This window comes from Lithobates pipiens, unplaced genomic scaffold (genome assembly GCF_037356315.1).
Source record: "Lithobates pipiens isolate NorthernLeopardFrog02 unplaced genomic scaffold, aLitPip1_a1.2 Scaffold_3, whole genome shotgun sequence".
In the NCBI taxonomy this organism is placed as follows: domain Eukaryota; kingdom Metazoa; phylum Chordata; class Amphibia; order Anura; family Ranidae; genus Lithobates; species Lithobates pipiens.
The window spans coordinates 4,950,003-4,973,633 of NW_027507790.1; the positions used below are offsets into that span (position 1 = coordinate 4,950,003).

At 43.1% G+C, this 23,631-nt stretch overlaps 1 protein-coding gene across 3 annotated transcripts in view; it reads left to right on the top strand.

The window, feature by feature from the left end:
• Window positions 1-274: 274 nt before the first annotated feature.
• SMTN (smoothelin) overlaps window positions 275-23,631 on the top strand; it is a 220,693-nt gene continuing 197,336 nt past the window's right edge. For all 3 annotated transcript variants that reach the window (XM_077461184.1, XM_077461185.1, XM_077461186.1), the window contains exon 1: window positions 275-425. In XM_077461184.1, coding sequence (XP_077317310.1) covers window positions 375-425 — 51 coding nt within the window. In that variant the 5' untranslated portion in view covers window positions 275-374. The remainder of the gene's footprint in view (window positions 426-23,631) is intronic.

The following is a 23,631-nucleotide window of genomic DNA, read 5'->3' on the forward strand; positions in this document are numbered from 1 at the left end:
CATCCCGGAGCCACACAGAGAAGACATTGATTCCCTCTCTCCAGTCCGTTGGAAGTGACAGTTTCAGTTTGAAATGCATCGTTCTACCTGCAATCACTTCACCTTTCACCACACCACACTACAACTCCCGGCGCGCCCTGCGAAGGGGGCGGGTGTTATACATTCGATCCGTCCAGTCACGACACACCTGGGCGGTGCGAACAGCACAACGGCCTCTTGTGGTTGGCTGGTTTATCAGTGGGAGGGGAAAGGGGGCGTACACGGGGCGGGCAAAGTAGTGATTTGAAGTTGCCGTGTGCCGGAGAGAACAGATGTAGATCGGTGGGAAGTGGAGAAGTGTGTAGAAGAAGTGAAGTGATTATAAGAAGAGAGACATGTCTGAGGAGCGCTTCACCGCCATGGACGAGGGATCACTGCGCAAGCTGGTAAGTTCATGCTGCCTACTCATTTCTACAGCATGTGTTGCTTCATGTACAGCTCCTGATTGGAGGGCTGTACTCATTGTCTGCTGTGCGGCGGCTCCAGACTTGGCTCCCACTTTATCACGCCTTTACTAATCCGTCTGCTTTGTTCTGATAGGGATCAGGAGGGCTTCTAGTGGGAGCTGCTGGTGATCTGCAGCCATTCATTATGGAGGGAGTTGGTGGGAGCTTCTTTCTTCATTTGTAGCCTGTAATAAAGAGATCGCAGTGTTATCTGTGAAGGATCAGCCTTGTGGGAGCTGATGACAGGCTGTCTTCCTCTAGATGTCTGAGGATCATAGCCTGGGGGGTGCTGTGTAGTCCTGGGGTGACAGGTTATCAGGAAATGAGTACACTCCTGACATAGCTCATCCAAGCATTCCTCACCCAGCATGACACATACCTCTCTGCCCCTGTTGTGGCTGCTCTCCTCCTTTACCTGACTGATACTTGGAATTGGTCTTCCCTGGGTTTTTTCCTGCCCATCACTGTTTTAAAGTGTAGGATAAGAGTTTGTTGTCCTTATCTGTATTATCTAGGGCTGCAACTAACGATTATTTTCATAATCGATTAGATGGCCAATTATTGTTTCGATCAGTTAATAACCTTAAAAAAAAAAAAAAAAAAAAGTGGTGTATAATTTAGATATGTAAAGTTTAAAAAAAAGGCAATTTATTCTTAAATATCTCTATTCAGTGGTAAATTATAAATAACCAATTATATGGTTAGGGAGCAAAATATCTAATCCACTCTGAGAATAACAGACAGATATAGTGTGTGTGTGTGTGTGTGTGTGTGTGTGTGTGTGTGTATATATATATATATATATATATATATATATATATATATATAATTTTAGAGGAGAGACACTGTATATATCGGTACTATTAGAAGAGATATACTGTGTATATACTATTTGAGGAGAGAGATGTAGTGTATATACAATTTAGAGGAGATATACTGTATATACTTTTAAGGAGAGATTGACCCTCTAATAGTATATCTAGTAAATATCAGACTCATTAACTTTAACCCCATTTTGTTACTGGCCGATTAATCGATTATGAAAATAGTAATCAATTAATTTCATAATCGATTAGTTGTTTCAGCACTAATGTTATCATACTAAACAGAAAATATTGTCGCTATAGAAACCATGAGAATTACTTTTTGTATATGTGTGTGTGTATGTATATATTATTATTAATAATAATAATAATATTATTCAGGCTTTATATAGCACCACCGGTTTGTGTAGTGTGTCACAAAAAAAACCCCCTATGAAATATGGTTACAATACAAGAGGATTAGGAGAGTTCTGCTCGTGAGCACCTACGAGTGATAATAAATGGGGCTGAGCTAAAGTAGAAGTTCTTGGGAGGTTGGCTAGGCTTGCTTTTAGAAACCCGTATTTAGGGGTTCCCTAAATGTAGAGTGAGTAGGAGACATCTGGACAGGGAGTTCCATAGGATGGGAGAGACTCAAGACAAGTCCTGGACGTGATTATGTTGAGAGGCAACCAGGGATCTAGAGAGCAGGGAGTCTTCCGATTGTACCCCTTCCTTCTTTTTTTTTGGTGGTATATTGCATCTTGGCTACATGTACACTAGCCTACCCTGACCACAACTGCGGGAAAACAATTAGCGATTTGACCGTGGCTGGCAGTAAAAATGTTCCTATCCTGAAAGCGATTCTTCTGCGTTCGAGAGGGAGGTTTAGGCTGCTTTAACACTGAGGACGTTAAAAAAAAAAAAAAAAAAAAAAAAACTCCTGCAAGCAGCATCTTTTGAAGCGGTGTATACTCCGCTCCTGCCCATTGAAATGAATGGGCAGTGCGGCTATACCACCGGCATATTACTGCTGCATCAGTGCTTTGTGGTGGTTTTAACCCTTTCTTGAACACTAGTGGGGGGTAAAAGCACCCTGCTAGCGGCTGAATAGTTTCCTGAAATTTAGCACCGCTAAAAATAGCGGAGCTTTACCGCAAACGCACCCACTGCCCCAGTGAGGGGGCCTAAAGGCGAATCCACTCTGCACTAAAAGTGCAGTCACTGTAGATCTGAGGGGGACATGCAAGGAAAATAAAAAAACAGCATTTTTGCTTGTACATGATTGGATGATAAAATCAGCAGAGCTTCCCCAATATTTACATCTTCCCTTCAGATATACAGCAACTACACTTCCAAGTGCACTTGTAGTGCACAGTGGATTTGCCTTTAGTAAACATTTAATAAAAAATGTATTAAAAAAACAAAAACTCAAGTTTAGGAGCTGCTAGTGTACATGAAGCCTTTTAGTGGCCACAATCAATTTTTATTTTCGGATTGTGTGCTTCAAAGAAAATGATCAAATGGGAATGACTTCCCTTTCGATCCAATTTGATCGGATGGAGTTGATCAGCCAGGTCGTTGCATCGATCGCCAGCACTGAGATGCTTTGATCGTATTTCTGTCAGTCAGATTGTGAGATTTGCATAGTATCAAACAGATGCGATCAGTAACTTGGTTGTATCTTGTGACTATTGATTCCACTTCCCTGTATGTGTGAAATCGCTCAAATGGGCTGTCAGCTGTAGTTCAATAATTCCTATAGGGAGGGATCGATTAGAGAAAAGAAATCGGTCATTTTATTGAGCCGTGTATGGCCATCATCAGGCTGATGGGAGATTGCCAAATACCAAGCAGCAGGCACTGAAATCATTTTGAATCGGTCAGGATAGGAATAGGGGAGCTGAATCACTTTTCTGGTCTGTCATACTTTTTCTTGCTTCATTTATTGTCTCAAAGGAAAGTGCCTGTACAAACCACAAGAACTTGCTTCTTCCATGAGAATGACTCTCCAAGTAGAGAACCAAGGATAGGGTTGACAGTCCTGGCACTTTCTTCTTAAAATTTGGCAGCTCTTTTTTTTTTTTTCTCTCCTGACATCTTTAAGATATCACTGCTGGTGACCAGTGTTCCTTGGGGGACACAAGAAGTCCTCTGTGGCTGGGTATAGCTATTGCCTCTAGGGCAGAGATTCTCAACCAGGGTTCCTCCAGGGGTTGCTTGGGGTTCCTTCAGCATTGGGTAATTTCTGCCTCTCAGATAAGTTCCCACTGACACCATTGATCTTTTTAGCTATCTGTAAGGAGGTAATTCCTTCCCAATGATCACAAGTGTAAGGACCATTCTTCCCACTAACCATCACACTAATGTATCATGAGTTGTAGATTTCTAATTTTTAGCTGGGGTTCCTCGAGACCGGAGAACTATTTCAAGGGTTCCTCTGTGTTGAAAAGGTTGAGACAGGCTGCTCTAGGGCATCCTTTTTCAACCTTTTCATGACAAAGGAACCCCCTGAAAATAGGTTCTGGGTCTCCGTGATCCTTTGTTGCAGATGATTAGGTCTACAACTTGTGGTGCATTAGTCACAGCGCAGTGGTGGTCAATATAAAACATGACCTATAATTATACAGTATATAGCGCCAACAGTTTGTGCAATACTTTACTACATAATGGCAAACATTACAATTACAATACAAGAGGAATGCCCTGCTCATTCAGAGCTTGCAATCTAAGAGGGAGGGTCAAGAGATACAAAAGGTAATAACTGTGATGGATGGGCTGTAGACAATAAATGTACAGTTAGGTGGGGCAGGATAGGCCTCCTCAGAAGAGATGAGTTTTCATGTATTGTCTAAAGCCTCGTACACTACGATTTTTTTCTTTTTTTTTCTTTTTTTGGGGTTGAACAAAAAAAACCTGATGGCTCAGGTCGGTGCTGCTGTACTAACAATCCAATGTTAGTACAATGATCTCCCCTGCTTTGCTGTTCTGACAGGTGAGGCCCCCTGTCAAGCGCCAGCTGCTCTACCTAGCTGTAGAAGCCTCAATGGTGGAGATCTACTAAAACTGGAGTAGACAGCATCTGGAACAGCTGTGGATAGTAAGCAATCGGCTTCTATCTTTAGCTTGTTCAGTTAAACTTTGTAAATGAAAGCTAGAAACTGGTTGCCATTCACTGCTACTCCAGTCTTGGTAAATTCCCTTCAATTCTGTTGATCCACATGGTTACAACAACTTTTTTATGGTGCCCTGCATTGTGGGACCCCCTGTAACGTTTCTGTAACCTAGAGGTTCCTTTCTGTAGGTATTTTTGAGGATACCCTGCAACAATGGATTTTGTGTTCCATTCTAACATAGCCTAGCATTTCCTTTTCAATCAAAATGTTCTTTATTCTGGACCCCCCAGAGCTCTAGCTATATTTTGCAGATATGCACAGCATATTTGCAAATTATCTGAACCTTGCCTTTTGGTGTGTGATCCTCCAGGCCTATAAAGACCCCCAACCACCCCTTGGCACTCAGTTGCCAACACTGCCAACTTATCTTGGTTCTGTTCTGCATCTAGAGTTCATGGTCTTCTTTGCTGGCCAGTCACATGTGACCTGAATGCTTGCAATGACCTACTAAGATGGTCATTGTACAATTAGAAAACTACTGCTAGCAGGATTGAAGGAGCTTTTATGCCAGAAACCTCTCTGCCATAAAAAGTCAAATGTAATTTTAGTTTACTTTAAGGGATGTTCAGGTAATTAAACCTAAATTGCCTTAAAGTGGACCTCGCAGCACCCAACCCTGTAATAAAAAAAAAAAAAAAAAAAAAAAAAAAGTGTAAGCAATAAAAGTAAAGCATTGAAATGTAAAAGTGTGTGTGTTTTTTTTTTTTTTTTTTTTTTTCTTTTTTTCTTTTTTAATTTCTCCAAGTTTTTGGTGCACTTGCCTAGGCACGAGTGACATTGCTAATACTTTAAGGCTGGGTTCACATTGCAGCGGTGACGAGAACCAGATGTGATTCGCACCGCAGTGCAAATCACATCCGATCTCTGTGCGATGCGAGTTCAGCCATACAGATAGTATGGCTGAATTCGCATCGCACCCGGCCCAAACTCGCACAGGACCCTTTTTTTGGTCCGCAGCAGAATCGGATCGCATGGGTGTTCACACCATGCGATCCAATTCCTGTCCGAGTTTGCAGATCGAACTGCGATATGCGAACTGATCTGGGGGTGTCATTAACGTTTCACTGACACTCCCAGCAGTTCGCATAGGGCAGTGTGAACTGCCGCCGGGAGGTATGTGATGCGGTAACCCGCAGCGGATTCGCGGCGTTCCTGCATCGCTGCAATGTGAACCCAGCCTTAAACTGGTTTCTAGCAAAGCTGAGGATCCCAAATCTAGGTACATGATGCTGGAGCATCTTCTTGCGGGGTACTCCAGCAAGATCCTCAGCTTTCCCAGGCTCCCTCTTTTTGGACAAGTAACTTGTATATTCAAGTTTATTAAAGCGGAGGTCCACCCTAAAGTGGACCTTCCGCTCATCGGAACCCTCCCCCCTCCGGCGCCACAATTGGCACCTTTCAGGGGGGAGGGGGGTGCAGGTACCTGTACAGTACAGGTATCTGCACCCACTTCCGGGATAGCTCTCTGCGGAAAGGGGCGTAGATTACACCCCTTTCCGAAAGTCCCCCGTTGCCTGCTGGGAAACACACAGATCCCAGAGGCAGCGGGTCCATCCTTATTGCGCAGCGCGACTCGCGCATGCGCAGTAGGGAACCAGGAAATGAAGCCGAAAGGCTCCACTTCCTGATTCCCATGGCCAAGATGGCGGTGGCAGCACCGGAGAGATGATCGAGAGATCGGCTTCGGGTGCCGACATCGCGGGCGCGCTGGACAGGTAAGTGTCACTATTTTAAAAGTCAGCAGCTGCAGTATTTGTAGCTGCTGGCTTTAAAAAAAAAAAAAAAAACACGGAGTCCCGGCGGACTCCCGCTTTAAGTTCAGCAGTCTTTTGGATATTCTTAGATGCTGAAGGAATCTTCTTTTCTCTTATTGTCTTCCAGGACAGCCTCTGAGATATAGGGCTCCTCCATTCACCCAAATGGTTAAAAGGAGGTCCTCCAGGCCTTCCCCTACAGTTTTTGTTTCCTGCTGGATGGGAAGGAAGCATGTGAGGAACCTAGGGAGCTCTATGTGCCAGGACTGTCCTGGATGAGCCTCTGGCATACCTACTCCTCTGCCCAAGTGCCCCTCTGTCTGGCAGGGAAGAGAGGGCTGCTTGCCCACTGCTGCCTTAAAACTTGGGGAGAGTTGGACGCCTGTAGATTACAGCAGGACCCTGCCTCCATTTCGCCCCACACAAGTTACCTACCCTCTGTCCTCCCATGGCTCTGTTCCATGGGCAGATGGCATCCATCGCCGGGGTGCATATTACCTAGCTCTTCTGGGTGTAGGGGAGGATGTGCTTGCGTCAGAGGGGTTTCTGCACTCCGAGCGGAAGAGACGCGGCTTCTTGTGGAGCCGTATCATCGGGGGGCACTGAGACAAGGTTCTGGTCTCTGGGTGCGGTGGGGGCTTTTTGGGCATTCGGAGCCAGTGTAGATCCAGTAGAGGCTGTGACAAACAGAGGAGCCATGGAGGGTACTGCAGCATCCCAGGCGGTCGACTCCGTGTCTTCTGGCACCGCCACCTCTCGGGTAAGCATGGTGAGGGCAGACCATGGCTTACTCTGGGAGGGGGTAGGGTCCTTGTGACCAAAGTCCTTCCCTGGGTGGGGAACCACAGGTGAAGGGCTGGGCACTTTTCTCCCTCTGATCTAAGTACAGTGGTGGTGAGGGTCGGGGCAGGCACTCATGGGTGTTTCTGACTTTTTCTTATTTGCTTTCAGGGTATGGCAGCCAGCAGGGTTTGGGTCAGCCTATGCCTACATCGACTAAAGGACACTATGGTGGTGGCGAGCCAATCACAATCTGGATAGGGGTTTGTTGTGGTTCAGACCAACAACTCTGGTGGTAACAGACGTCAGCTCTTTTGGCTGGAGTGGGGTTCGGCATGTAGTCCCTCCGGTTCGACCACACATACCTCCATGGGATCTGAACCTGGTGCTATCGGCGCTTCAGAAACCACCGTTTGAGAACATCAGGGAAATTCCCTTGTTGACGCCTTTCTCAGAAAGTAGCCTTTCTAGTGGCTATTACATCTGCCAGGAGGGTTTCTGAGTTGGCAGCCTCGTCACCCTATCTGGTCTTCCACAAGGATAAGGTGGTGTTGGGTCCGCAAGCTTCCTTTTCTTCCGAAGGTCGTTTCAGCTTTCTATCTCAATGAGAACATTGTGTTTACCATCCCTGTGTCCTAAGCTGACACATCCTAATGAGGTGGTCCGGCCCTAAGGTTATGTCTGTCTGCCACGGCTCCCTTCTGGAAGTCAGAAACTGTTCGTTTTGGTGACTGGTCCAAAAAAAGGGCTTGCGGTCTCGTTGATTACCATTTCACGGTGGATCAGACAGATTGTGGTCCAGGCTTACGCCTTGAAGGGGCAGGTGCCCCCCTTGCCTGTCACGGCCCATTCCACCAGGGCAATTGGGACCTCCTGGGCTTTCGGACGTCAAGCGTCTGTCTACCACGTGTGTAAGGTGGCGACTTGGTCACCCGTTCACAAAGTTCTACAAAGTTGATGTGAGTGCATCTTGCTTTGGCCGCAAAGTTTTGCAGGCGGCCGTGTAATCGTTGCAATTTACACTATTTTTATTTTAGCGTGTGTGGGGGGGGTTAATTTTTTTTTTTTTTTTCCGTTGTAAACGCATTCTGATGCATACGTTAGCTGCAAGTCTGATGCGTTTCAGATGGCAACTCCTCCGTTGAGCAGTGCCTCTGGCTGTGGTTGACTTTAAGTTTGCTGTTTTCCACCCCTCGTTCTGACACTGCTTGGGGACATTCCTATGGTCAAGATTTAATGGAGCTGTGTCCCTCAATGAACGCAAGAGAAAATTGATTTTTGTACTCGCCGTAAAAACCTTTTCTCTGAAGTTCATTGATGGACATAGTACCCACCCCTCCTATTATTTTACATTTATATTGCTTGTTGACGTACTGAGCTGCAGGAAGCAGGCTGAGGGGTTATAGCCAGAGGGACCACCCCCTGGGTGGAACTGTACAGTCCTGTTGTATTTACATGTTCTGCCTAGTCCTCTCCTGAAGGTGGCGTGATAACCCTATGGTCAATATTTAATGGAGCTGTGAACTTCAGAGAAAGGGATTTTACGGTGAGTACAAAAATCCTATACCCCTCCCCCTCCCTCTTACATGCCTTGGCAGTTTTTTGGTAAAGGTGAATTACAGTATGCCTTTAAAGTATAAGTAAGGATGAGCATTTTCTATTGGCTAAATATACCATTGGAAGCATTTTTATCTGTTCAATAAATGCAAAAATCACTTGTTTTAGGCTAAAATCTGCAAGAAGGAGTTATGGACATGAGGTCTGTGTTCTTTGTAGTCAATTAGGCAGTTCTAAAACCACATGCTGAGGAATTCAGAGCAAAAGAAAAAAAGTTAGGAGCTTTAGTATTTTCCTGGCACATTTAAAAGAGAAGCTTAGAATTCTTTAAAAAATTGTATACTCATCTAGTTGGGTGCAGTATTGGTGCACTGCTGCATCTGTCCCCCCCCCTCCTTGTAACATCCCCCATGAGCACTTCAATCCTCCCACTTCTTAATCTAAAAAGGTTAATAGCCGTAAAAGGGGAAAACCTATTCTACACACATACACCTACCTCCTGGAGAGTGTTGATCTGGCCAACTGTTGTGAAGGGTGTATTCTTCCATCTACCACAGTTGTTTTGCATGGTCTTCTGGGTCTTTTGGTGTTGCTGAGCTCACCGGTGCATTCTTCCTCTTCCTCTTCCTCTTCCTCTTCCTCTTCCTCTTCCTCTTCCTCTTCCTCTTCCTCTTCCTCTTCCTCTTCCTCTTCCTCTTCCTCTTCCTCTTCCTCTTCCTCTTCCTCTTCCTCTTCCTCTTCCTCTTCCTCTTCCTCTTCCTCCTTCGAGTTGACAGCAACATATTCCAAATGCAAATGGCACACTTGAGATGATCTCTGGACCTTTTATCTGCTCCTTGTAAATGGGATAATGAGGGAATAACGCACACCTGGCCATGGAACAGCTGAGCAGCCAATTGTCACATTACTTTTGGTCCCATTAAAAAGTAGGAGGCACATATACAAACTGTTGTAATTCCTACACCGTTCACCTGATTTGGATGTAAATACCCTCAAATTAAAGTTGGGAGTCTGCACATCTTGTTTGTTTCAAATCCATTTTGGTGGGGTATAGAGACAAAAAGATTAGAATTGTGTCGCTAGCCCAATATTTATGGACCGGACTGTATATAATTTTTTTTTTTTTTTTTCTCTGCAAGGTTCTCTGCATCGCATAATAGCACATCACTATCAACATTGTTAAACTTGGCTTTTAAAACAAATCTTTTCTGACACTGAGATGTTGGCGCTGCAGACACTCCCATCTTCACCTGTTTTGCTTCTGGGTTTGCGGACTCCTGCTCTGCGACTGACCGCAGCCGCAATGACGTCACATGCATGCGCGTGGGAGCTCCCATTCACGGCACTGGGCTCTAAAGGAACAGCACAAGTGGCTGTAACGTCGCAGTGGATGCGCCAGGGATGTCACTGGCTGCATGTGCAGTAAATATTTCCCAAATAGTACCAGTTTAGGAGATATTTACACTACCTACAATAAGGCTTACTTATAGGTAAAAGCAGTGATATTGGCAGAAAATTTTGGTCTTCGTCTTCGTCTTCGTCTTCAAGTTGTCCTAGAAGTTCCAAGCTCATTTTTATACTGCCTGGAGTAAATATAATATTAAACTAATATCATCATGTTGTTTTATTATTAATCGTGGGGCAAAGCACTGCGCTAATATAAAGTAAATTGAAACAAAAATAAGCAGCTAACACCCAAGCATACAAAGCCCAACAGATAAATAATTAGTGTAGGAAGCAGGTGGCGCTTCGTGAAATCCGGAAGTTGGTTCATGAGGGTAAACGTCTCAGCCTCACATTTTTGTCCAGTTTTCATTCGTTAACAAAAACGGATCTGATTTTCGTCAGTGAACCAAAATGTGCTGTACTTTTCATTTAGTTTTTGTCACTGTAAAAATGCCGCAGACTAAATCTTTGACAAGCGTTTCCGTTGACTAAATTTACACTTGGCAAAAGTTGGTAATGGAAGTTTACTTCCACTTTAAGGATATTAGTTGAATATTTTTTTCCTAAACCAGAGCTCAGAGCCGTTATTTTTCTGGACTTTCAGAGTGTATAAAGAGATAAAACATGGGAGACTGTGCATGTATTCCTCAGATGTACTAAATGTATTTTATTTTTCCTTGACCACTTCACGGCCTCATGCACACTAGAGGTTTTTACAGCTGCTGTTTTTGGCTTCAGACAGCCCTAATTTTATTTTTTATTTTTTTCTGCAGCCAGTAAACTACCAAGTATGTTAGCCTATGTGTTCATACACCCGCAGAACTAGTGGGAGTTTTTCAGCTGTAAAACAGCTCTAACTCTGAAAAAAGCTAAAACGCTGAAAAAGTAGCTATTTATTGAGCCATAAGCTTTTATGGGAATATAATTTAGCTTAAAAAAACGCTGAAACTCATTCTACGGCTACTGCCTTTTTTCTTTTTTTCTTTTTTTTTTAAGAATGTCCAGTGTACATGAGGCCTAATGCCACGTACACACACCCAGACTTTTCGACAAAAGGTCCAACTGAACAAATCAGTCAGACAATTCGATCACGTGTGGGCTCCATAGGTCCTTTTGCTGTGCAAAAATCTGATTGACTTTAGAAATAGAACATGTTTTACACATGCCGGACCCAGTTCCTATGGAGAAATCTGCTCGTCTGTATGCTAGTCCGACGGACAAAACCGACGCTAGGGCAGCTATTGGCTACTGACTATAAACTTCTTTCTTCTAGTCCGGTCATACATCATCACGTTCGAATACGTCTGACTTTGGTGTGATTGTGTGTGGCGAAGTCCATTCATTTGGGAAGACTGTCGGACCTAGTCTGCCGGAAGGTCCGGTCGTGTGTACATGGCATAAAGCCCAACTGGGAAAAAAAAAACCCTAACTATATGCCCATTTTACGACCTGAAGCCGTAACCTGATCCTTCTCATCTGATTACTTTCTGGAGTCCTTAGTGCCCACATCACTTGCCTGCATGATGTGAACCCCTTCTATTGGGGGAGGTGATACTTGCAGTGGCTAGGTCTCCTCACAATCTCCAAAGATAGGAAAATTTGTGGAGTATGGAGGCGATGAGTGCCCAAGAAGATAATGAGCAGGGAAAAATACGTGGTCCCCAGGGCAAGAAATAATCTTTAAAGTGGTTGTAAAGGGAATATATTTGTTTGTTATTTAAAAAAAGAAATGTTCTTCCACTGTTCAGCTCATTTTGCCAGAGTGGCCCCGAACCTGGTCTTCTGAAGTCCCCCGACGGCCGTCTCGGCTTCCCCCCACAAGTACTTCTCACGTTCATGGGAGCTCCCTTGCATGGTGAGCAGTATTTGCGGGCACGCTCCCATGATACAGCCGGCGGCTATAGCCACTCACTGTATCACTGGGTCCCCCCCCCCCCCCCCCGACGCGCCGCGTCATTGGATGTGGTTGATGGCAGTGTGAGCCAATGGCTGCGCTGCTTTCAAACCATCCACTCCAGCCAATCGGCGGCCAGACTGAGCGGCAAAGAGGATATCTGAGGCGAGCACGGGACTTTCGAGGGCTCAGGTAAGTAAAACGGGGGGTGGGGGGCGCGACACTGTCTGATGTTTCACCTTAATGCATTAAGGTGAGAATTTTTTTTTTTTTTATTTTTTTTTACCTTTACAACCCCTTTAACTCGGCGGAAACAGTGACTTTGACACAATTTTAATGCACGTTGTGCTACTTAAACTTCATTTTTTGCCTGGAGATTGGCTTTAGGTTCCATTGTTCCTGACTTCAGATTTGGTTAACTGGAGCTCCAAATTTGGCCCTGAATCCACAAGAGATATTTTTGGCCCTACATGATGAAATCTGTCAAACATCACAGGAAGAATGCTTTCAAGCTTAGCAGATGTTTGCAAAATGTGCTTCTCCATCATTTTTCCTTTATTGCAAACATTTTCTTTCCATTTGAGCTCTAATTTTGCTGTTATTAAACAAATTGCAGAGTTGTTCTTGGGGGGGGGGGTGTTTGTAGGCGAGTTTCACTGAAAGCCGTAATTGTTTTGTTGTACTAGGTGTGAGTGGAAGATTAGGAGGTGTTCATCATTATCTGCTTGAGTATCTTGTTTTCTAGTAATCTCCTCCTAAGAGGTCATAATAAATGAATCATTCTTAATACAGACATCAAACTACTTTGTGTGCACATTCCTGAGGCATGCAATGTTTTATTTCCTTTTTGCTTTACTAAGCGCTCCATTGTGAAATCAAAGTTAAGTTTAACCAAGTATGCATATGCATGATTTTTAATGACTAGTTCACACTATCTTCGCTTACGGCTTACAGCAGGGGTCAGGTGTGTCCTCGTTCACTGTTTCAGGTCTGATTTCAGCCCGAATGTTTGGCTGAATTCAGACCTGAAATGGACCAAAAGACGCACATGGCTCCTGTGCAAATTCACATCAGAGCCGCAGTGGAGATATGTGAACCGGTTCCATAGAGAGCCGGTCTGAATCTCCTGCTATTGTGAATTGGATGCAGGAATCTGCATCCAATTCGTAAAAGTGTATACCCAGCCTTAAGGTCCTATTCACATCTGAGCATTTTGTAGCTACAAGACTCTCAATATTTTAAAATCTTTTTGTTTTTTAAGTGGTGGTTGTTCACACACCTGAACACTTAGGCGCCTATCACTTGAAAAAGTATGTGAGTTTTCTACTGACTACTACCACCTATTTGCCCTCAGTGGTTCTATTTTTTTTGTTTGTTTCATGTTGCCAACCTTACACTGGCTTTGTTATTGCCATTTTCTAGCTCTAGGCTATGAATCACTAGATCATTCTGCTATCACAGGGAGAGAATATGGTGTTAATCTTAGGCCGCGTACACACGCGGGGACTGTTCGCCCAACTTTGTCCGTCAAACAGTTTCGGCAAACAGTCCGCTCAAACTTAGCATGGACGGACATGGCCACACACGACGGACGAACAGTTTGCTGAAACCGTGCGCGATGACGTGAACGGCACGTACGACGGGACGAAAAATACGACGTCCTATACACTGCATTATAACTTTCGGCGTGTAAATCCTTTCTGAGCATGCGCGGAACTTAGTTTGACGAACAAGCCTACACACGAGCGGACTGTTCGCTGAAACAAGGTTTCAGCGGACAGTTTTTCGGAAATTCCGAAAAACCTTGTTCGTCAAACTGTCCGCTGAAAGCCCACACACGAGCGGACTGTCCGCCCAAACACTGTTCAGCGGACAAAGTTGGGCGAACAGTCCGCCCGTGTGTACGCGGCCTTATTCTCCTCGGCTACCACTCCCTCCCTGCCGACAGGGTTAGCACCTTGATCCTGTGTACAGTGTGTTCCCATTTGGGGTACCTGGAACAGGGTGCTACCCCACCTATTCATTATATTTTGGATTATTACCGCTACAGCAGTCTATATACTGTTCTTTTCCCCTTTATAACTTTGTATTTTTTTTTAATTTTCGTTGTATTTGAAAAAACAGATGTGCTAATCGCATACTTTGTATTACTCTGCATTTCTTTATCAATAAAAATTATTGAACATAAAAAGTACGTGAGTTTCTATTCGTCAGGTGCTCCTGAAGAAATGCACAAAAATACATGTTAAGTGCAGTTTTCAGGTGCATCTATAATAATTCTATGGGGCAAAAATGTGATGCATGATCCTACCTTCTAAATAAGCTCCTATTCAGCACATTGTCATTAAAGTAGGGTTGTCCCGATACCGAGCATTTGTGCGAGTACTTGTGCCTTAGCCAATACCTGTGATGGGAGACACAGGAAGTCAGCGAGCGGAGTGTGAGTCTTCAAGCATAGAGCGCAGGACTCGGTGACCGACCCTATAACATTTGGTAATGGAAGTGGTGCTCCGTGTTGCTGGTGTAATGACATATTCGGCGACCCATTGCAGTTGGCTACGGCAGTGACGTTCCGTTGCTGTCATCTTACTACACCCCACACTTGTCCACACTAAGGATATACTAAGAAAGGGGGGGGGGGGGGGGGGGGGGAAGTGGACATGTTATACCCACCGGAGTTTTGCATTTTACACACATTTATAACAGTAAAGTGAGTTTATATAGTGAAAAACAGTACTTAGAGCTCTGTCTGACTAGTTAGATGTTGAATTTTAAAAGCAGCAGCATCCCTGATCATCTCGCAGGTTTACCAATCTGACACAAGTTCGCTGCTTTTAAAATTCAACATCTAACCAGTCAGAGTTCTAAGTACAGTATTTCACTATATAAATGCACTTTTATAAATACAGGTAAAATGCAAAACTCCGGTGGGTGTAACAACATGTCCACTTCCCCCTTCTTAGGCCGCGTACACACGGGCGGATTGTCTGCCCAACTAAGTTCGTCAGACAATCCGGCAGACAGTCCGTTCAACTTTTGAATGAACGGACTTGACCACACACGATGAACAGACAGTCCGCTGAAAGCTTGCGCGATGACGTGTACAGCACGTACGACGGGACTAGAAATACGACGTCCAATACACTGCAATGCAACCTTCGGCGTGTAAATCCTTTCTGAGCATGCGCCATACTTAGTCCGTCCAACTTGCCTACACACGAGCGGACTGTCCGCTGAAACCAAGTTTGGACGGACAAAATTACGGAAATTTCCGAAAGACTTAGTCCGTCAGACTGTCCGCTGAAAAAGTCCGCTGAAAGGGGTTGTAAAGGTAATTTTTTTATTTTCTACATAGGTCCCTTTAAGCTAGTGCATTGTTGGTTCACTTACCTTTTCCTTTGATTTCCCTTCTAAATGTTTTTTTGCTTTGTCTGAATATCTCACTTCCTGTTTCTCCTCAGTAAACTTCTCACCATCATCCGAGCTGGTGGTTAGTCAGCCAGAACAGCTTACTGAACAGCTTACTGAGGAGGAACAGGAAGTGAGAAATTCAGACAAAGAAAACAAAGAAAAAAAAACATTTAGAAGGGAAATCGAAGGAAAAGATAAGTGAACCAACAATGCACTAGCTTAAAGGAACCTATGTAGAAAATAAAAAATTTACCTTTACAACCCCTTGAAGCCCACACACGAGCGGATTGTCCGCTGAAACGAATAAGTTGGGCAGACAATCCGCCCGTTTGTACGTGGCCTTAGTGTGAATGAGTGTGGGGTGTAGCAAGATGGCAGTGATGGCCATCACCCTTCTGAATGAGCCCTTAAATTGAACTAGTGACATCACCAATTAATAAATTTAACCTCCTGGTAACGTACACGCACTTTGCCAGACCTGTAGGCACTTGTCAGAGAAAAAGACAAGCACAAGGACTCTGGAGCTTGTATACACAGTCTTGTTTACTAGCGATCCTCCGAAATGAAAATTTTGAACCTGCAAATTTGGGATTCACTCGGCCAAAACTGCGTGTGTGTGTGTGTGTGTGTGTGTGTGTGTGTGTGTGTGTGTGTTGTATATATTTGGACACTGGCACAATTTTCATACCATTTTTTTATTTATTTTATTTTTTATTTTATTTTTGGCTCTGTATGCCACCAGAATAAAACAACCCCCCCCCCCCCCCAAACCACCATTCCAGGCTGCATGCCCTCAACACGGAGGCGCCCCCCACCCCAAAGTACCTTGTCTTCATGTTGATGAGGACAAGGGCCTCTTTCCAACAAACCTGGCCGGTGTAGCGGGTACATTGAATTTCTAAAGGGCCAACTTCCCTAAACTACGAACCTTGCAAGAAGATATAAATTGGGATAAAATCTTAGGAACAAATGACACGGAGGAGAGATGGGTTTGCTATATGGGCATTAGCCAGTGCATCCCATTGGGAAATACATTTAAGAGTGAACAGAAGTCCTGGATGGCTTGACTCCTAATGTAAAAATGCATATAAAAGCAAAGAAGACCTTCAAAAAATACAAGGCTGAGGGATCATCATCAGCATTCAGACTTTACAAAGAATGCAACAAGAAATTTAAGGGTGCTTTAATTAGAGCTGCTAAGATGGAACACAAAAGACTCATAGCGGAGGAGAGCAAAAAAAAATCCAAAGAAATTCTTTAAGTATGTAAACAGTAAGAGAGGGAGGACAGACCATATTGGTCAAAGGCTGGTGAGATGGCGAAGGTATTGAATTTATTCTTCTCAGTCTTCACAAGGGAATCGAGGGTGGGGGGGGGGGGTGGAGGGATCAAAACTGCAGTGTTTATCTTCCATGATCACAGGAAGCACACCCTCATGGCTAACAGAGGATAGCATTAGACTTGGGAAATTTTAACATTGATAAGTCACCGGGACCAGATGGCTTGCACCCGAGAGTCCTTTGGGAACTCGGTCAAGTAATCGCCAGACCATTGTTCCTAATTTTTACTGACTGGAATGGTACCAGGGTAGCACCACTATTTAAAAAGGCCAAAACAAATCCCTGGGAATTGGACCAGTTAGCCTAATGTCAATAAGTATGCAAGCTCTTGGAGGGTATGATAAGGGACTATATACAAGATTTTAGTAATAAAACCGGTATTAGCAGTAATCGGCATGGATTCATGAAGAATCGTTCTTGCCAAACCAACATCTTAACCTTCTATGAGGAGATGAGCTGCCATCTAGATAAAATGCCCATAGGCATGGTGTATCGGGATTTTGCAAAAGCATTCGATACTGTTCCCCATAAACGTTTACTGTACAAAGCAAGGTCCGTTGGCATGGACCATAGAGTGAGCACATGGATTGAAAACTGGCTACAAAAGCGAGTTCAAAGGGTAGTGATAAATGGGGAGTACTTGGAATAGTCAGGGGTGTAAAGTGGGTTCCCTCAGGGTTACTGGGACCAATCCTATTTAATTTATTCATAAACCACCTGGAGGATGGGGTGAAAACTTCTATCTCTGTATTTGCAGACGATACTAAGCTAAGCAGGGCAATAACTTCTCCACAGCATGAGGAAACTTTGCAAGTAGATCTGAACAAACTAATGGGGTGGGCAACTACTTGACAAATGAGATAAAATAATGCATTTGGGAGAACCACTGGGGGAATCAAGGATGGACAAATGATGGCAGCAGCAGCTTGGCGTGGCATGCCATTGCTTAGCCTAACAAAGTAAACAGAATATTGGTATGCATTTAACTGCCGACTGGCTCCTGTACATATACATTGGCACTTTGAAGATGGATATCTTGGTAGTGGCAGCGGCTGCTGCCACAACTGAGATATTCATCTTTTCAGGAGCCAGCCGTATTTACGATGATGGTGGTCTGCGGCGGATTTACAGCGAGATCAGTTATCGGCGTCGGGAGAGGGGGGGGCCGCCCCCCCCCCACCACTCTCCCATGCCCTGCTCCGCTTACTGGAGCTGACGGCAGTGGTGGAGGCGATCGGTTCCTCTCGGTGCCTGGGTATGGGAGACCAGTGAGGCTAAGAGGGCCCCCACCCGTCTCCACACCATAGCAGGGCAGAAGCGATGTCAAAACGTCACTTCCGCTCATAGCTCTTAAAGGCACATTTTTTTTTCAAATGTCCAATTTTTTTAAATATGACATCTGACGACTTTTTGACCCCGGATCTCATATTTAAGAGTCCTAATGGGGAGCTCGCACATACACAGAAGTTGTGCTTCGGTACAATGACAGAGCAGGGAGGCAGCGAGAGAATGCAGATGGGCAGGCATACCGTGCTGGGAGTTAACGCTATTATTAATAATAATAATAATAATAATAATAATATTATTTCATTTATTGTAGGTGTAAAGGGATCCTCTCCCACAAACTGATGTTGGGTGGTTGGGGACTTCTAATATCTCCCGCAGCATTATGGCTGAAACAATCTGTGGAATTGTTTATTGCCCTTTTCAAAGTTTTAGTTTTTGGTTACAGAAGGTTTTATTGTCTGGAGCTACAGCTCATAAATTGCAGTTATGCATCTCTAAAACATGCAACCCAAATGAAACCTGCAGTGCGGCGCTAAGCTGAGACAGCAGGTCCCTCTGCCAGTGGTGGGAGCTGGCATCATTCTTTCTTTCTCGGGCAGGCTGAATGAACGAAGTTGATCGATCAACTTGGGTACAACCAGGTTAGCTTCTGATTATACTCAGTTACTCAGATCCCACACTGCAGGTATACAGGAAGAATTTCAGACAAAATTTGAAATCTTTCAAGGTACTGCTTAGGCAAACTAACTTAAAGCAGAACTAGAGGGAGCAATAATTGCCTTTCCTTCAATGGTCCCTTGCAGGAGAGTTATTCCAAGTCTCTTCCAGTGTTTAATTTTGATTTTAGTTTTAGTCAGTGTTTTGACTAAAATGCTGTTTTTAGTTGTATTTTATTCATCTGAATTGAAAATTAATTTTTGTTTTAGTTTTCCTCAAAATATATATTATATTCTACTATATTAGATCTAAACACATATGGCCATTTTACTCTGCCTACTTGGATAGATTAGGGTTAGGCTTCCATTCCAGAGATCCACCTACTAAACTGACAAGCGGTTCTCCATCAGAAAGAAGGCTTGTATGAAAGGGGCCGGTGTGTTACTAGCTCTTTAAGAATATAGTCAAAACAACTCTGAGATTTACATGGCTAATCGTCACACACAATATATACGTGATCCTCGCAGCAATGATATGTTTTATGCAGGTTTGTGCAAGAAAGGGGATGTGTGTACAGTGATTACCTCTAGAAAGATTCAGTAAAAATGTGAAAAATGATGCAGAGTTATCTAGTCGTTAACACTTTGCAGTGCAAGTCTGCTGACATGGATTAAGTTAATGAAATTTGCAAGGTTTTTTGGACATGCTAATCTTTCCACTATGTTTGCATCTGGCAAGGATACCAGCTCACTTATTATTCTTATTATTATAATATTATAATTTTTTTTTTTTTTTTTTTTTTTTTTTACAGGGAAAGTATCCAAATGCAATTTAAAATTGTTATAGGATTTTTTTTGTGAAAACATTTCGGCATAGAACTTGATTTTTCTTTATTCTCCCCTTCTTTCTTTTTTTTTTTTTTTTTTCTTTTTTTTTTTAAGAGTGAAGCCCCATCCACATTATCTGTGTGGTGTTTTTTTTTTTTTTTTTTCTTTTTTTGAGTTTTTCCTTCAGGTTTACAAAAACCATGTAGTGCAAGGGCCTGCCTGATTGCATACATATTGAAAAGCCTAAGGCAGTGATGGCGAACCTTGGCACCCCAGATGTTTTTAGAACTACACTTCCCATGATGCCTAACTACACTGCAGAGGGCAAAAGCATCATGGGAGATGTAGTTGTAAAACATCTGGGGTGCCGAGGTTCACAATCACTGAGGTTTGGCCTCGTATTATATGGTTTTGTTAAATCAGAAGGAAAAACTCAGCAGAAAAACTGATGGTGCATAGTTCTTACAAAACAAGGTTCCCTTTTTAAGAGCAGATCAGGCTGTTTTTCTTGCGATAATTTATCTGCAGTCCAAAAGGCCCATTGCAACAGTTTTGCAAAAAAAACGCAACAGTTGCTTTCTTGAAGCCCCTATATTTATTTTTATTTTTTTTTTGTACAATTCTGACCTTCCCCTTACCTAGCAAAGGCATGTATATTTTAATGCCTAGTACACATTACACACGATGAGAAAATCTGAAGAAAACTACAATTTTTGAAGCAATCATCAGCTAAACGGATCACCAGTACACAGCTTTTGAGAACCAATCATAACAGTTCATGTGAAAAATATCCGAAGGGACAAGTGTGAACATTCCAACCCATTACATTACTTCCGAAGTTGTTTTCTGTCATACCAGAATTTTTGTAACCTATTGGTTTTTGCTATGAGATTAGCATGCAGGAATAAAGGACAATCATTTGTCCAATATTCTTAGTGTGTGTGTGTGTGTGTGTATGGGGCTTAAATCCCCTGGCACTGATTCTGATGCAGGAGACCGCTGGCCCAGTGCTATGATGGTGCTGCCCCAAAAAACCTTATACAGTGGTAAAGAAAATACCATATAGAAACCAAACAAAAAGCAAAGAGCTCTTTGGGCACTAGCGCCTCTCAAACTTGTTTGGTGTATTTTTTTTTTTTTTTCTGCCTGTAGGAGCATATGCCTGAAACCCGCTTGAAAAAGCCATAGTGTTCATGGACACATTGGCTAACAGGAGTTTTCGGCAGAAAAAAATTGGACCTCAAAAACCTGTAGTAGCAGCTTCTTTGAGCTGCAGTGTTCATGAGCCCTAACCCTAAAATCCCTGCATCTACAGACATCCAAGATCTAAAGCCGCGTACACACGGGCGGACTGTCTGTCCAACTTAGTCCGCCGAAACACATTTCAGCGGACAGTCCGCTCGTGTGTGGGCTTCAGCGGACTTTTTCAGAGTGCAGTCTGGCGGACTAAGTATTTCGGAATTTCCGTAATATTGGACTAAGTATGGCGCATGCTCAGAAAGGATTTACACGGCGGAAGGTTGCATTGCTGTGTATTGGACGTCCTATTTCTAGTCCCGTCGTACGTGCTGTACACGTCATCGCGCAAGCTTTCAACGGACTGTTTGTTCATCGTGTGTGGTCAAGTCCGTTCATTCGAAAGTAGGACGGACTGTCTGACGGAGTAAGTTGGCCATACAGTCCGCCCGTGTGTACGCGGCTTAACACTAACCTATCTAGCCATGTAAAGAAGAAATCGGTATACATGCCTTTTTCTGTAGCCGATCTGATCCAGTCTCCAGAGGCAGGAAGCTCTGCAGAGGTCACAGCCAACAACGGCTGTGAAATGAATGGGGAGTAACATCGCCCATAGACTTTCTATGTTTTTTTTTTTTTCCGTTGTTGGCTGTGTCCTCTGCACCTGCCTCCACAGTGAAGCTACAGATGACCGCTCAGCGTGGGGTCGCATTGGATTTAAAAAAAATAAAAATTGTGTGTCTGTGTGTCTAGATAGATAGATAGATAGATAGATATTTTTATTTTCTTTACAGGGTCAGATAGGTTAGTGTTAGATCTTAGCCATCTGTAGATGCAGTGATATTAGTGTTAGCCCTTGTGCACACGGTTGGAGAATCCGTCGGAGTGTGTCCTATCGGACAGCGTTGTCGGATAATCTGACTGTGTGGTATGCATCAGACTGATTCCGTCGGACCCAATTTTCCAACTTGTTGGAAATATTTTTCGACAAACTGGTCCAATCGGACATACTCCGATCATGTGTAGAGAATTCTGATCGGACAAAGTGCCACGCATGCTCAGATCAAATTCCTACACCAAAGCTATTGGCTACTAGCCTGGACGTAGTCCCGTCGTAACAAAATAACGTCATCACGTTCTGAACGATCGGATTTTCCGACAACTTGGTCCGACTGTGTGTATGCAACAGTTTCGGACAAAATCAACCGGATTTGGTTGGCAGAATGTCTGACCATGTGTACAGGGGCTTTGGGTGGACTTCTTTTAAGTAGTGGTCGGGCAAGCAGTTCAAATCGGTGCCAATCTCCCTTTTGATCTAATAGTAAACCTCTCTTTGTGCAGTATTGTTAAATCTCCCTTAAAAAAAAAAATGGACTAAAGTGATTAGTCTTAGCCATGTGCAGTTTATACAGCATATTCAGAAATTCGTTTTTTTTTTTTTTAAACGACTCTCTTTTGTATATCAAGGAGCCCTTGGATCTATTGTGCTTATAGGCATTATGGTGCCAGTGTATCACTGAAAGAGTTAATAGCCACAAAGGGAGCTTTGATTTCCTGTACGTTTTAGGAATGCTGAGTATTTACGTGCACCCTGGCACTAAGCTCCTGCAAACTTTTTTTTTTTTTTTTCTGTAGTTTTGAAAAGAAGGTTTGAATGCTTCTGTCTTGAGTAGCATCCAGACAAGTCGCTCCTGTACCTCCAACACTCTGAAGCCCGCTTGCATACTTCCATTATAACTTTTCTTTTCTTGTCTTGTTTTCACACGGCTGTCACCCCTGGGGATTGTCGAGGTAAAATATTACCAGATGTTTTGCATAGACATTTGCTTTTGAGGTAGTTTAAAGGTCTACCTGTCAATTACATTATTATTATTATTATTATTATTATTATTATTATATATATATATATATATATATATATATATATATATATATATATATATATATATATATATATATAATTTTTTGTTTTCTCTTAATAGGCCAATAAGTATATGTATTGTTGTACAATTAAAAGAACCATAAAATAACCACGCTGGCAACAAATATGCTTGAATTACTATAAAACATAATGCCCTGCAGCCCAGAAAAATGTTTCAAAGTCCTCCTTTACTAATGTAGAGGATAAACAGGATTCCATCATTGATATGACATTCTTGTTTGATATTGTGCCATGCCAACATTGGTTACTGGCAATCACTTGCTATAATGGGACACAGATTCCTTGTTTGGTTAGCCCATAACCCTATATATATATATATATATATATATATATATATATATATATATATATATATATATATATATATATATATATATATATATATATATATATATATATATATATATATATATATATATATATATATATATATATATATATATATATAATTTTTGTATTTTTTACTTTTTTATTATTATACAGGATTTATAGAGCGCCAACAGTTTACACAGCGCTTTACAACTTGAGTGCAGACAGTACAAATACAATGCACTCTCCAATACAGCAGGAATCGGAGGGCCCTGCTCCTTATTGCTTACACTCTAAGCCCTTGTACACATGGTCGGACACTCCGACGGAAAATATCCGATCGGACCGTGTTGTCAGATAATCCGACTGTGTGTGGGCTCCATCGGAATATCCGACCAGCAAAGTTTTAGAGCTGGGCTATAACATTTTCTGACAACATGGTCCGATCGGACTTTGTCCGATCATTAGTAGAGAATTCCGATTGGACAAAGTACCACGCATGCTCAGATCAAATTCCTAGACCAAAGCTATTGGCTACTAGCCTGAACGTAGTCCCGTCGTTACGAAATAACGTCATCGCGTTCCGAACAATCGGATTTTCAGACAACTTTGTCCGACCGTGTGTATGCAACACCAGTTTTGGACAAAATCCGACGGATTTTGTTGTCGGAATGTCCAACCGTGTGTACGGGAGCTTGGAGTGAAGGTCGAGAGATACAAGAATAAC